Consider the following 16185-nt stretch of genomic DNA (forward strand, 5'->3'; position numbering starts at 1 on the left):
TACACAGCAAAAGATTTATTTTAAAGGATAAAAGAAAACTTTATAAATTTGCCTTGTAGTTGGAACATGTTGGACATCATAAAGAAAATCTTGTAAGTGTTTAGATATTTTGCTATAATACCATGTCAGCAGATGAATGTTGAAGTAGTTTATTTTTGTGTATCAACATTAATTTGAAATTAAATATTAAGGGACTGTATTATGGCTGTTTTTCTTTAAAAGTCCAGCATGATTTAGTAGGTATAGCTCTTTTAAACCATGCAAGGTATCCTTACGGAGTTTTATTTTTCATGAAACTAAACGGTATTCATTTTGGTAGGTCCAAGAATATGATTAAAAGAATCCTAGTTGTCTCAATGTTTGCTCTGTTTTTATAACAGGTTCTACACATGGGTAATAGTGTGTAGATGTGAAGTTAAAATTATATAGAAAAGCACAATTACATGGAATTTTTAAAGATTTCTGTAAACTTTTAAATATCCTGGATATCCTGCTTAGCTATAAAGATCTATTAAAAATGGCTATTACATACTTAACATAATTTTATTTCAGATGAACATATGCTTCAATTATAAAAAGTTGCTTAGAAACAAAGTTATACAGAAAGCTTATGATATGATGGGCTTTCAAATTATAAATAGATTTCTTGTAGATGGACTAGTTAAAATGTTAGCTGCACTGCCGGTTTATTTCTCTGTTTTACATGGGAGAGCATAATGTTGAGATAATTCTGCGGTCTGTTATTTTGTAAAATTACTTCCTTTTTGAAGTTTGCTCAAATATTGGGAGCTGCCGGAGTGAATACTTCATAATACTTTGATTAATTTAGAATCTAATTTTATTTCAGTAAGGGTTAATGAGAATATTAAACTTTTTTATTGTTTTAACTACCTCATTTCTATACTTCTGAAAAACATTTTGACTCATATGAGATAATTTTTTTCTATTTCAGGTCATTACTCTGAGAAGTAGATAAGTTACAGATGCAAAATGCAAATATGTACAGCAATTTCATTTTTCAAGTTTTAGTGCAACAAAATAGCATATTATTATTTTCATTAATATAATGTCATCCGGATAAGCTAGCAGTTACTTTATCCAAGAAACATACCTTTATGTTTAACAGGTTCATCTCTTATAGGATTTTAAAATATGGTAACACTTACCCCAAAAGAAGTTTTGCTGACATGGTGTCACTGTGCTGAAGAGGCTGTTTGATGCCATAGTCCCTCCTTTTTTTTTCAGGTAGAACTTGTACCCTCTGTTGTAAATTCTGCTTGCAGCCTTAAACTGAAAATACAAACCATACCCAAACCTTGTTTTAGTTTTGCAGTATGCCTGGAGTACATAGACTTTATATTTATATATTTTTTTCTGTCAAGAAATTATGTAGCTGGTAACATGTGAAAAGCAAGGAAACAAAACAAAAAGAGAATGAGCAAATATTTGAAGGACCTACTATTACTGCATAGACTGTGGTTAGAGAGCACTCACTGACTCTGTTGGTCTCGGTGGCTGGTAGTGACCTGCGGAGATTAACCATTTAAAAACCAGAGACTTCTTGCTGTCCTCCTGGAGAAAGTTTGCACCGCACTTGTGGTTCTGTGGTTGTTTGTGAGGCGAATGAAGCATTCACACAATCCAAAAAAGCAAAAGCTTTAAAACTCCTTTTTTTTGCAAGCACTATTACTGGAGAGACAGAATCATGTGGTTTGTGACCTCACAGTGCTCAAAGTGAAGTGGGACTGCCTACCACTGTGGCTTTTTTCCCCCCTTGCTCTTGCTCTCTCTTTCTCTCTCTCTCTCTGACAAAAGGCTTGTGGTAAGGCCCTTCCTGGCATCCAGAAGGATATAGCTATTTAATTTTTGTGACTCATGAGGATTTGGATAGAATACAAATGCTGAAGGAGCTCAAACTCCTGTAAGGTTAAGCATTTGTAGAGCAGAACTCTGCAGTTAGGGGCTTTCCTTTCTATTCCCCCCCACCCCCACTTTTTTTTTGCCTCCTCCTTTTATTTAGTTCATTATTGTGTCTGTGGAAAAGTGAGCAAAATTGGCTCAAGAGGCTGTGTGAAATTCTGAACAACAGTGATGATTTACAATAATTTACATCTTTGGATTGTATCACATTCTGGGGTCTGCTTCATATTTGCTGGGTGATTGGAGTCCTTCTGTTTTTCTTTTTCCTGTCTTCTTAAACTTGTGAATCTGTAACTCATTGTGAAAAAGTTTACCTTTCTTAAGGTCTGGTTGCAAACTGCTTGCTGGGCTTGACTGTAATTGGCTGTCATGAAAGTGTTAGTCTGGGGATTCCTTTTACAAATGTTAAATCATGTCTGTCTAGTTTATGTATGATCAATATTAGATGCTGGCTCCTACAGTATGGATTAAATGTAATTAGTATCATTTATATTATTTATACCTTTCTTTTATGACTAGTTTAAGGATTTATAAAAATCAATGATAAGAATTGTAACAGATTATTGGCTGAATTTTAGTTTTCTTTATGCTTGTAATGATTTTTATTTTTCAAGGAATTGTACTCATTTTGCATAATTCTTTAGTTTATTTGGATTTTAACTTTAACAACAGAGGCTTTGCTAGCAAATCTTATACATGTATAAAGTAAACTTCTTATGTTGTAATTTAGATTGTTCAATATTAGGTTTTATAAACTCAGAATAGAGTGGGTTAACAGAAGCTGTATTTTTTGTTTATAATGAAAGCTTTGAAATAAATTGCAAAATGCTGTGTGTAGCAAGAAATAATGCACACAGACAGAGTATGTTAGTCGTCTCGATTTGCTAATTCTGATTCAGAAGAAAATTGGAAACATCTTTGGGAAACTATCTCCTTTTTTACCCCTTTGGACATGTATGTATAGAACTCATTTTCTTATTAGGATGATTATATATCATAGGCAGAGAATTTCATATTTATGAATAGAGCTTCCTGTTTTCATCAGTTGGGAGCGATGGGGTATTTTTCAACAAAAATTATAAAGCTGAACAGACCAATCTTCTAGGCATTTTTTCCCATTTATCAGCCACTCTGAATTTGCATGTTAGACTTCTTCCTAGTGTGATAGTAACTAGGAGTGGCATAGAGTAAATGACTAGGAGGGTGGGCGGAGACAGTGAATTACAAAACATTATTTAGGGTAGATAATTGGGTAAGGGCTGGGAAACACTAAGGAGGGTGTTAGAGCCAAAATATCCTTGCCTATGGACTTCCAGCACAGTTCATTATCTGCTTTTGGTTTATATTAGATAAAGATAAATGTGCAGACATGTTCATAAGTTTCTTCACAAAATATTTGATTTGCCCAAAATGCACCAGGAAGACATGGGAATGATTTTAATCCTTTATTATTCACATGTCCAGAATTTTCCCATAACAAACTTTTAGTGATAAAACACTAAACATGCACTTTAGAGTTTTATTTTAAATATATATTTATGCCTCATTGTGTATGTAAACATTTTACACTGAAAAGTAAAAGCTTTCATTTAATGTAATCATTCATACAAAAGAGAAAAGTTATTTAGTTACAGTTTTAAATAACTATGGTGTACTGGTATGATCTATATCTAAAGGAGGTCTTTGTTTATATAATTTGTGGAATTTCCAAATGTAGTTCCATATGCACTTACAATAGCAGCAGAATCAGGCAGTTGAAAAAATTTGGGTAGCCGCTGTAGTATGGTAAATAAATGCTTTTTTAGTGTCTGTGTGAGGATTCTCTGACATCTTACAACCCCAACTATTACCTAAATATTTTCTCCCTTTAATGTTTTCAAAAAAATATGTGCACGTTGGCCCTCTAACCTAACTTTGTAAGCATTTGAATAATTTTCAACATCTATATATCTATTACCCATTTTTTCTCTTTGTGCGGGTAGCCCTCCTGCACATAATTTTTGGGTCAGGATAATCACTCATGTTATGTAAGAGTTTAGTAGATATTGTTAAATATGACTTTTATGTTTTGTGTGAGGCCCGTCAAATTATGGCAGAAGAAAGACAGTGAAGTCATTAAAGATTGTATATTCATTATCCACACATTCTTTTTCTAAATTAAAAATATATCCACTTTGGAGCAAATAATTACTTTGTGATAAAAATTGAAAAACAAGTGATCAAGGTACATATGTGATAATTGAGAGTTTGTTTAATTAGAAGTAACTTACCACATGTAATAAAGAGAGATTGATTCAGAAAAGTCACTGCAAATAAAGCTCTTGATTATGGATTTATACGATGCTTAAAATGAGAAATGGAAACCACAGAGTTTTTTGGTTGTTGTTTTTCAAAGACCCTCAAACTTCATTTTTGGGGATTATGTTAGTATTTTCTATGTTGACGTAAGTAGCAAATTTAGGTCTGTTGTATAAATTATGTACTTTATTGCCATAGATGTGAAATACTCCTTTGAACTTGAAATCAATTTCATTAAGTAAAGACATTAGTTATCTTGCTCCCCCCATTACCTTGTATTTACTAAATTTGTCAACATTGGTCAAACTTTTTATATTGTATGCTGTTAGACTATATAACAGTATAATAGTTTTTTAAATGTTACATATATTGATTGTTACCTTTAAATTATTTTTTTTTTATTTTCTGAACTAATGAACCTATTTAGATTCAATAGTTTTATCAGTGTCAATATTGTGCTTATTTCTATGTGTGTGTGTTTTTTTTATTGTTTTAACTTCTATTTGGTGCTGTTCTATTTTTCTCTTAATTGACAACAACAGGGCCAAATGATTTGATGTAGGTTTTTTATTAATTGTAGACATTTTAATTTGGCTTAAATTTTTCTCACTGATAATGAGGTTTTTAGGAAGACACTTTCTTAATTTATTGTTTTAGCTTGGTATATGACAATTTATTTTTTGACTTTTTTTTGGATTTGATGTATAGCTATTTAAGCTGATATAGCATTTATTGGGCCTTATATTGATGATTTGAAAAGTTTTTATATTAGTTAAATACATTATTAGTATTTTAAATTATGATGATTATGAGATATTAATTTTACTTTCTTATTTTAATGGGGTATGTCTGTATACACAACTGCATGCATATTTCTGTGATCGTGTGTTCAGGGTATTATTTTGTGTTACTTTTTGTAATGAGTATTCTTTTTCCTCCTCAGTTTGTTTTAATTAAATTATGTAAAAACCCAAAGCACCACCATGTCCATAATTGTTTGAACAAGTTCATTTGGTTAGTATTAGCAGCTATCTGTCTAAATGTGAGATTATGTGGGAATGAGATGCCAAAAGAGAAAATACTAAACTTTTCTATCTTCCTCGTACTCCCCCTCTCTTTTCCCCTTTTTTCTTCCCTCTTTTCCTCCCTCTCTCCTCCAGGCTTTTTCAGTTTCTTTATCACTGTTTTGATAATTCTATAGTGTCTCAAAGTAGATTCTTAAGGTTCTAGTAGTAGATATTGACATTAATTCTCCCTAATGAATACCTGGCAGGTTTGAGGCACCTAAGATTTCAAGGCGAATTATAGTTATGTCTACACTGTTATATGTACACCTCAGTTGTTAGATGGTATTGGCATCTGATTACACTGATTTTCTTCCTTTTTAACAGTTTTTAATTCCTTCCTCTATGTTAATTTACTTTAACATATTGTTTCACATGACATTGGCACTTTAATTATGAGGATTTGTTTTTCCACCTTGTGACTGTTCTTCAAAGTGCAGAGTGATCCATACTTGTGTAATGTAGCTGTATAAATAACTCATGTTTCTTATAATTATTAGAACAATTCATCTTCTAATGCTGTCATTTTTCTAAGAAGAAAAAAAAAGGCGAGAACTTGTAGAAAATATGGGAAACATGCTCATATGACAGCTGAGGATGTGGCTAGGCTAAAGCAGGAAACTACTACCCACAATGCAATGTTACATATACTACCACTTAATAAAATTTATATCAAACATGCTACTGACAAAACCAAAGAAAAATAATACCCCAACTATGCTAGTTAACATACTAAATCTATCTAGGGAAAAATGAAACTAATCTTTTTGGAACTTTGTATTTAGAGAATATAGTAAATGAAACCGGGGCATCATAGTACATTGGAGCTCTGTGGTAACTTTGTGCTGTGGGACTTGGTTGTAGGAAAACTGTCTTATAATGACAACCTTTTGGATATTAACTTTCCTGGGAAAGGCACAAAACGGCACCCCTTTCTTTTTTAATTGAATTGTTGCAGTATTAAATATAGTTAGAGGACATTGTCATTTGGTAAGTAAAATAAGTTAAATTAATGAGACATTCATGATTATTTAAATGTTTTATCTAGCCCAGGTATATTTCTTTCCATTTTGTTTTATGTTGTCTTTTATTGCCAGGTTTGAGGTGGGGCTTGAATTGTCCACTGAAGCATATTTCTTTTCAGAGTAATTGTTTTTCTTGGTCTTTTTATTTATGTTAACCTACCTATAGCTTACCTGATCAACCCATATGCTTTACTCTAAAGAGGGTTAGTCTAAAGCAAAATGTAAACTGCTTTTATAATGTGGTTGAAAAAGATATTGTGGTATCTTCTGAAAAGGTCAGATTTTAATATACTTAGGGATTCTGTTTATAAATCTTAATCTTCTGTGCTCTTAGCTGTCAGACTATAGCAATTTTGATGAATTTAGTACCTTAGTAATTTAGATGAATTATGCGGCTTTACAAGGGAGGTTTTTAAAATATAAAAAGGGTACATAGATAGCGGAGTTTTGGATTGATAAATGTATAGAAATTTTATCAGAGGAAAAATAGAAAAGACTATTAAATTAGTGTTAGTTGTGAAAGATCCCCTCTTAGTATTCCGGCATATAAATTACCACTGTGTCAGATCTGGCATGGTAATTGTCATCTCATTATTTAAAGATTAATATATTATCTCTCTGTCTATATCTCTATTAAGGATGATTTGCTTAATTGTTTGAAGTAGTTTCTCCTTCAGGGACTGCTTATCAATACCAGCTGTGGCACTGTGGCTTTTCTCCATGGTCTCATGGTGGTCTTTGGAACAACGTTCTTCAACTTTGACAGGTGAGACAGAGGCTCTCCAGTGCCACTGCTTTTGGATGAATCTAGCTGTGGTTGGAGAGAGTGCATCTTGCCAAAATATATGGGTGAGACCACACACAGCCTTTAAAATAGTTATTGTAGGCTTATTTTTAGGGTTACATGTCTTGACAGTTCTTTTATTTGCATGCCAATTTCATTGCTGTGTATAGATTTTTCATTGGCCTTAGTAAAGGCGATTGCACATTTAGTCTCTATTTGTTAAGCCTTGTGTATAATTTACACTGGAAAATACTCTTGAATTCAGAAATAATTAACAATATAGAAAATATATTGAAAATGAGTCACTAGAATACTGGTCTTTTTGCTTTTATAAATTTGACAGTATTCCCTTTGAAAATCTCAATTTTCAAGATAGTTTAGTAGTCAAAAATTGCTCCAAATTGAACTTTTAGATCAAATAAGTTAGGAGAGAATGTTAAAATATTCATATTACTTCAATTACATTAATAGTAAAAAATTTATGGTTCTTGTTATTCAGAAGTACAGCTTTTATAATATTGATACAATAACGTATTGTTCAAAATGTAAGTTTTACACATTAGTAAAAGCTTGAAACATCGAAACAAATGGTCAGAGAAGTCAGTTTCTTAATGCATAATCATAAAATGCAAGCCATCTAGTCTTTTTATGGGATGATTAAAACTTTATTCAACTTAGTGAATTGTAAAATTGACTGTATGTTTAAAACAAGTATGTTTAGTCTTCTAAAACTGGCTTTTTTAGTCAAGATCTCTCTTTGGACTTCTATAAAATGTTTCCTTTTATAAAATACATTTGTATAATTATTTATGATTCTTAAGTTATTAGTGATAAGAAGCTTAAGCTTAAGAAGCTTAACTTCTTGAGCCCTGGCAGGTAATTAGTTACAAGACTTTTCACTTGATGATCAATGCATGTTGGTTAGTTAAGTATTTATAAAATATTGTAAGCAGCTAAGATAAGATTACAGTTTCGTTGTAGATATTCTTATAGGGAAAACAGAATCTATGGAGATAATTGGAAATTCAGTTTCTCTCCACTATTATTGCAGTACCCTTCCATTGCTGAGTGATCTGGCAGGAAACTACTGGGGAAATTGTGTTCCTACAGCTTTTTCAGAGCACAAGTTGTGGAAAGAAGAGAGATCATAGTATATACAAAAAGGTTGTCTAAAGAAAAGTTTGGCTCTTAACTTTCAGAAATTGGTCGTGTATGTTAACCTTGATTGGATGCTATATTTTTAAAAAAGTTTTATAAGTTATTTTTAGGATATTTGAGGAAAATGGCTATTAGTGATACTATGGCATATTTATTGAGTGTGATAATACTATTGCATGTATATAATAGGAAAATATCCTTATTAAAAAAGGTGAATGAATGAGATATTTTTAAGAAGTTAATACCATGATTAAACAAAAATATACATAAAACAAATGTGGCATAAATGAACAATTGGTGAGTCCAGGTAAAGGGTATACAGACATTCATTTTACTACTTTTCACCTTAAACAGTGACTTCTGAAAGGTGAAGCATTTTGTGGAGAAGGTGTATAGAGATTTATTTTATTTCAAAGTGAAATCAGATAGGGGAAATTCATTTATTTGTATAGTTTTTAAAAATTAAGTGAATATGATGGGTTGTGCATAACAATTTTAGATTTTAGTTTATAGTTTTAGTTTTTACATTTTTGTTCTATTCACCATAAAAAATCTAATTTTCACAAATTTATACATGGCAAAAATAAATAAGAAATAGTATAATATTTTTGAAAATACCAACTTTTAAAATTTTACATTTGTGTAACAGTAACTCAGAGCTAGACCAGTATGCTAGAGATTTCTAGAGGACCAAAACAATTATGATATTGTCATTTATTTATTCCGAATTGGATGCTTTTAAAATAGAGGGCAGGGCAAAAATAGGTTTACAGTTGTTTGTATGGAAAATAATACAATAATTAATAATAATACACTGTGTTTCATGTACTCACAACTGTATACCTACTTTTGCCTTACCCTCTATATAAAAGTACCTTAAAAAGTTCATTCACATTAAATTCATACTACTGAATATTACTGCTACTAAATTGTTTATATACTATTCACTTCAGTTGTACTCTTTGAAAAAGTATTTTAATGGGCAGAAGCCTATATTCTCTATGCAAATTATTAATTCTGAATTTGTATGATGCTAGTTAATATCCTAAGGAGGTCTGTACATTTTTTTCTCTAGAGGATGAAATAGTAAATATTTTTGGTTTTATGAGACATAGAGTTTCTATTCACTGCTCTACTCTGCCATTGTGTCTGAAAGCAGTAAGTTAGACAATAAGTAAAACTATTAACAGGCAGCTGGCCTGCTGTACTTTGCCCGCTCCTGCCACCTGTACTTGATGTATAGAAATGTGTGGCCCAGTGGACATCTTCTTTTATAGAAAAGGCAAGAATAGTTTGAAAAATGATCAAAATTTTACATATTATAATGGAATTTTTTCTTAAAGTATTTATAAAATCTGTTTTGTTTGTTTATTTTTATGTGAAAGATGACATCCATGGTCCTTCATAACTATTTTTTGAATTGAATAGTGCAATTTCATCTTGATCATGTAATTATTAAATTCTAGAGGCCTGGTGCATGAAATTCGTGCACTGTGTGTGTGTGTGTGTGTGTGGGGGGGGGGGGCCCTCAGCCCAGCCTGCACCCTCTCCAATCTGGGACCCCTCGGGGGATTTCCGACTGCTGGTTTAGGCCCAAGCGTGGGGATCGGGCCTAAACCAGCAGTCGGACATCCCTCTCACAATCCTGGACTGCTGGCTCCTAATCGCTCGCCTGCCTGCCTGCCTGGTCACCCCTAACTGTGCGCCCCCCCCCCGCCCCCGCTGGCCTGATCGCTCCTCACTGCGTCTGCGTGCTGGCCTGATTGCCCCTAACTGCCCCCAGTTGCCAGCCAGGTTGCCCCCAACTGCTCCCTCCCTGATGGCTGGTTGCTCCTAACTGACCCCCCCCCCTGCTGTCCTGGTCACCCCCAACTGCTCCCCTCGCCCGCCTAGTTGCCCCTCACTGTCCCCCCTGCCAGCCTAATTGCCCCAACTTCTCCCCCTGCAGACCTGGTAGCCCCCAACTGCATCCCCCCACCAGCCTGGTCACCCCTAACTGCCCCCACCCGCCGGTCTGGTCGCCTCTTACTGCCCGCCCCCCGCCCCCCCCCCCCGCTGGCCTGGTCGCTCCCAACTGCCCCCCTCTGCCAGCCTGGTCACCCCAACTCCCCCCCCCCCGGCATGCTGGCCTGGTCACCCCCTATTCCCTCCCCAACCCGCCGGCCTGGTCGTCCCTCATGACCCCCCCTGCTGGATTGGCCACCCCTCGCAGCCTGCTGTTCAGTCATTTGGTCATCCCACACTAACCCCCCTGCCAGCATGGTCGCCCCACGCAGCCTGCTTGTTCAGTCATTTGGTTGTCCCTCACCAATCCCCAGCCAGCTTGGTTGCCCCATGCAGCCTGCTTGTTCAGTTGTTTGGTCATGCCTTATTAACCCCCCGCCAGTCTGGTTGTAGGCAGCCATCTTGTGAGGGTGTGAGGGTTAATTTGCATATTACCTCTTTATTATATAGGATTGTGAATAGCTTTATGTAATCCTAAAATTCCTTTAGAGATAAGGTTGGAATAAATAATCTTGATTATAGTGTATTTCCAGGTTACCTTAAATCTGAGAATTTATCTAGTTGCTCATTATTATCAATAAATATGCTAAAATTCCTTTCATCCACAGAAATGTTTTCTTTTTCAATTAACTCTGTTTAATGCTCAAGCATAAAATACTTCATAGTGATTGTGATGAGCTATTTCCCCTCTTTTACATTTATATTTGAATTTAAATTTGAGTAGAAAAGGAATTATTTTTGGTATTACTTAATCTCCAGAACATTCATTGCACCCACCATTGGACATAATATCCAAAATAAATTAATTTTCTGAGGATTCACCTATATTAGGTAGACTGAGTACTATTTATTGGATGATGGTGATGGTTAAATCAACTTAGCAGGAAAATAATCTTTTTTTTAATATTATCAAGGAGCAAATGAACTTGTATCCTGATCTGAATTTGAGACCTTTATGTATTAACTACAGGTCTGGTTCACGAATAAGTGCACCAGTGGGGTCCCTCTGCCTGGCCTGCAGGATTGGGCTGAAACCAGCTCTCCAACATCCCCCAAGGAGTCCAGGATTGCAAGAGGGTGCAGACCAGGCTGAGGGACACCACTGGTGCATGATTGAGGCTAGGGAGGGACACAGGAGGTTGGTCAGCCTCGGAGGGACCGCGGGAGGGCTCCAGGGTGTATCTGGCCCATCTCGCTCAGACCCGATGGGCTGAACCCCAGCAGCAAGCTCGCCTACCAGTCGTAGTGTCTTTCCCCTGGTGGTCAGTGCATGTCATAGCAACTGGTCAACCAATCGACTCTCTGCCCCCTGGTGGTCAGTGCACATCATAGCAACTAGTCGGCTGGTCAACTGTCTGCCCCCTGGTGGTTAGTGCACATCATAGCAAGTCGTTGAGTGGCCTTAGCATATCATTAGCATATTACACTTTGATTGGTTGAACAGACGACCGGACACTTAGCATATTAGGCTTTTATTATATAGGACTAGAGGCCCGGTGCACAAAAATTTGTGCACTCGGGGGGTATCCCTCAGCCCGGCCTGTGCCCTCTCGCAGTCTGGGACCCCTTGGGGGATGACCACCTGCTGGCTTAGGCCTGCTCCCCAGGGGATTGGGCCTAAGCTGGCAATCAGACATCCCTCTGGCAGCCCGGCAGCCCTCAGGGGATGTCCACTTGCCAGCGGGGAGCAGACCTAAGCTGCAGTCAGACATCCTTAGCGCTGCTGAGGAAGCAGGAGAGGCTCTCACCCCCACCGCTGTACTAGCAGCCATCAGCCTGGCTTATGGCTGAGCAGAGCCCCCCGATGTGGGAGCGCACTGACCACCAGAGGGCAGCTCCTGCATTGAGCATCTGCCCCCTGGTGGTCAGTGTGTGTCATAGTGACCAGTCATTCCCAGTCTTCCTGCTGTTAGGGTCAGTTTGCATATTACCCTTTTACTATATAGGATAGAGGCCTGGTGCACGGGTGGGGGCCGGCTGGTTTGCCCTGAAGGGTGTCCCGGATCAGGGTGGGGGTCCCGCTTGGGTGCCTGGTCAGCCTGGGTGAGGGGCTGATGGCTGTTTGCAGCTGGTCACACTTCCTTCAGGGTGGGGGTCCCCACTGGGGTTCCTGGCCAGCCTGGATGAGGGGCTGATGGCTGTTTTCAGGCTGGCTGGCAACTGAAGCTCCCAGCCTCTCCTTTTGTTCTTTTTTTTATTCTGGGATTTATTTACCTTCTATAATTTAAACTTCGTTGCTGTCACTGGAGCTGAGAGCTGGCTCCAGCTCTGAGGCCACGGCCTGCTGAAAGCAGGTATCTGGTGTTTGTTTAGCTTCTATGATTGAAACTTTGTTGCTGTCACTGGAGCTGAGAGCTGGCTCCAGCTCCGTGGCCACCGCCAGCTAAAAGCAGGTATCTGGGGTTTGTTTAGCTTCTATAATTGAAACTTTGTTGCTTTCGGAGCTTAGAGCCGGGCCGCAGCAGGTGGGGAACCTTGGCTTCCTCCATCACTGGAGCAAGCAATCCTCCTGCTCGCTTCAGCTGCGTGGCTGCCGGCTGCCATCTTGGTTGGCGGTTAATTTACATATTGTTCTGATTAGCCAATGGGAAGTGTAGCGAAGGTATGGGCAATTACCCTTTTTGTCTTTTATTAGATAGGATACTTAAGGTTTTAGGTTGAGCTACAGGTAAATGAGATGACTTCAAGCAGAAATTTATAGTTTATATTGTTGAGCACCTTATTTTGAAATAATTTCTATATATTATATATGGTCATTTTAGACAATTCCATACACAGCTAAGGATCGGACAGGGGAGAGATCAACCAAAGAACTTATATGCTAGCATATAGGCCTAACCAATGGAAACAGACAACAAGGGGATGAGGGCATGATTGGGGGGGTGGAGAGTAATGTGGGGATAAAGACACATATGTAATAATTTAATCAATAAAAAATTAAAAAAAATATATAACTCATAATTTCATCACAAAAGAGCAATCCTCCTCCTGTTTCTCCCCTAGAAGCACTGGTTATTGTCTACCTTCATAAATGATAAAGTTCTAACATGATTGTTTTCACACCTCTCTTCTTTAATATTTAGTTATAGAAGAGAAACATAAATCACTGTGAGTTACATAGCCTTCCTGGGAAGGCAACACACAAACAACTAACATATAGGAACTCAAAAAGCACCATCTAGGGTTATTTAATGTAAGTTAAGCCTGCCCTACCTACCTTAATAGATTTTAAAAAGTACCACTGTACTGTAGCAATTTAATAAACTAGTTGACAGGAGAAATATGATATTAAACATACTTTACTTAAAAAGATAAGGAAATATTTAATATTAATGTAGGAAATATTTTCATCCAAAATTAAAAAGTTTTGGCATTTAAAATTTTAATGTTCACTTAGTAGGAAAATTAACCATTGACAATAGTATCTGGCCCCCAAACTAATGGTTAAGTATTATTTTGCTACCTCTTTGTATTGTTTAAATTTCTAGGACTATTGTCCTTTGTACCTATCAATCCTTTTTTTAAAATTAAGAATTCTAAAGATTGCATATTTCTGGAAGAAGTTATGCATTATCAAGATAGTTGATAAATACAACAGAATTGTTAGGTAGTATTTTACTGCATGAAATCATAATAAAGTTTAATGCTGAAAATATAAAGAAGAACCCATTTTAAAATATTTATAGGTTTTATTTTTAGCAGATTTAATTTTATGGAAAAGTTGAGCAGGATGTAAAGAGTTCCATTATTCCCCAGCCCTCAGTTTCCTTATTGTTAACATCTTGCACTTGTGTCCTCCCTTAATTGATGACCCAATATTGATACATTGTTGTTAACTAATGTCATTAGTTTACATTAGGAGTCATTCTTTATGTTGTGTAGTTCTGTAGGTTGTATCAAATGCATAATTTTATACATCCTCTATTGTAGTATCATTCAGAATAGTTTTTTCTAAAAATCCTCATAAAATTTTGTTTAATTAAACATAAAATTTAGGGCCTCAACTATTTTAGCAACTGGTCTTTTTACTCTGTATGTAGTATTATATTTTTTTAGGATGTCAGATAGTTGGAATCATACAAAGTACAGCCTTTTCAGACTGGATTCTTTCGCCTAGCAATATTCACTTATGGCTCCTCCATGTCTTTCTTTGTTGCTTAATTACTAATTTCTTTTTTTACTGCTAAATAATATTTCATTGTGTGGATGTACCACAGTTTGTTTATGTGTTTACCTATTGAAGGACATCTCAGTTACTTCCAGTTTCTGGCAATTATAAATAAAGCTACTGTAAATATGAATGCAGGTTTTTATGTGGACCTAAGTTTTTCACTCATTTGGGTAAATATTTGAGAGTATTAGTTAGATTGTTAAGTAACGCTATGTTTAACTTTGTAAGAAACTGCTCAAATGTCCATAGTGGTTGTATGATTTTGCATTCACACCAGTAATGAATGAGAGCCCTTGTTGCTCCACATAGTTGTCAGCATTTGCTTTTCTCAGTGTTTTGGATTTCAGCCATTCCAATAGTTGTGGAGTGGCACCTTGTCATTTTAATTTGCAAATGCTTCATGATAAATGATGTTGAGCATCTTTTCTTATGCCTATTTGCTATCTATAGATCTTCTTTGGGAGGTGTTCAGCACTTTCACCTTATTTTTAGTTTTTGTTGTTGTTTGTTTTCTTGTTGAGTTATTGCATTAGCCAGAACTTCCAGGATGAAGTTGAATAGAAGTGGTGAAAGAGGATATCCCTGTCTTATTACTGATCTTAGGGAGGAACACATCTAGTTTCTTTCCAATAAGTATGATGTTTGCTGTACATTTTTTGCAGATGTTCTTTTTCAGTTTGAGGATGTTCCCTTCTATTTCTGGTTTGCTGAGAATTTTTATCATGAATGGGTGTTGGATTTTTCAGCTAGTTCTTCTTTATGTATTGCTTAGGAACATATGGTCTTTCTTCTTAACCTGTTGATATGATGGATTTTAGCAATTGATTTTGAAATGTTGAACCAGCCTTGTATACCTGGACTAAATCCCACTTGTCTGTGGTGTATAATTCTTTCTATATATTATTGGATATGATTTGCTCATACTTTGTGGAGGATTTTTTGCATCTATGTTCATGGAAAATATTGTTCTGTATTTTTTCCTACTTGCAATGTTTTTGTCTGCTTTTAGTATTAAGTAATGCTGGCCACATAGAATGAGTTAGGACATGTTTCCTCTGGATTAGGTTGTAGAGAATTTCTTCCTTAAATATTTGCTAGAATTCACCAGTGAGTAGGACTAGTGCTTCCTGTTCTGGAAGGTTATTAATTATTGATTCAATTGAAAAATTAAATATCGGCCTATTCGGATAATTTATTTCTCTTGTCTGAGTTTTGGTAACGTGTATTTCAGGGAATTGGTTCATTTTATCTACGGTATTAAATTTTGGGGCATACAATTGTTCCTAGTATGCCTTTATTATCTTTTTAAAGTCCATGAGATAAGTAATGATGTCCTCTTCTTTCATTCCTCATATTAGTAATTTGTGTTCTCATGTTTTTTTGTTGTTGTTTTGTTTTATAACCTGGGTAGAGATTTGTACATTTCATTTTTTCTCAAAAGAATCAGTTTCTGGTTTCATTAATTTTTCTGTCATTTAATAACTATGACTATGTACCTACTTGAGAAGCTATCCTTAATCATTACAAGTGATAACAGTATATCTTGAAAGATTATTGTCACTCAAAAATGAGATTAAGTTTAATTCCTTCTAGCATAATGGTTAGTTCATAGTAAATGGGACATTCTTGCATTATCTTAATTGTTAGCTGTGGAGGTTCTGTTTTTATCTTCATTTCATTTGAAGAAATAGAAGCCTGTTGAAAGGTTATGTGAATTGACAAGTACACACAGTTAATAAGCAGTGGATGTAAGATTTGAAT

At 35.8% G+C, this 16185-nt stretch overlaps 2 protein-coding genes across 10 annotated transcripts in view; one reads left to right on the plus strand and one right to left on the minus strand.

Annotated features, from left to right (window-relative positions):
* The window catches only part of RUNX2 (RUNX family transcription factor 2), a 322789-nt gene extending 321124 nt beyond the window's left edge, over nucleotides 1-1665 (minus strand). For 2 of the 6 annotated variants that reach the window (XM_059701543.1, XM_059701546.1), the window contains exons 1-2: nucleotides 1495-1653; nucleotides 1167-1290 (exon numbers count right to left, since the gene is read on the minus strand). In XM_059701543.1, the coding sequence (XP_059557526.1) occupies nucleotides 1167-1290; nucleotides 1495-1632 (262 nt within the window). In that variant the 5' untranslated portion in view covers nucleotides 1633-1653. Of the gene's footprint in view, nucleotides 1-1166; nucleotides 1291-1494 lie in introns of all 6 variants that reach the window. The other 4 variants (XM_059701542.1, XM_059701537.1, XM_059701536.1 and 1 more) reach the window with 4 other exon arrangements.
* SUPT3H (SPT3 homolog, SAGA and STAGA complex component) overlaps nucleotides 1-16185 on the plus strand; it is a 464074-nt gene that overhangs the window by 54122 nt on the left and 393767 nt on the right. The window lies entirely within an intron of this gene.

This window comes from Myotis daubentonii, chromosome 6 (genome assembly GCF_963259705.1).
Source record: "Myotis daubentonii chromosome 6, mMyoDau2.1, whole genome shotgun sequence".
Taxonomy (NCBI): domain Eukaryota; kingdom Metazoa; phylum Chordata; class Mammalia; order Chiroptera; family Vespertilionidae; genus Myotis; species Myotis daubentonii.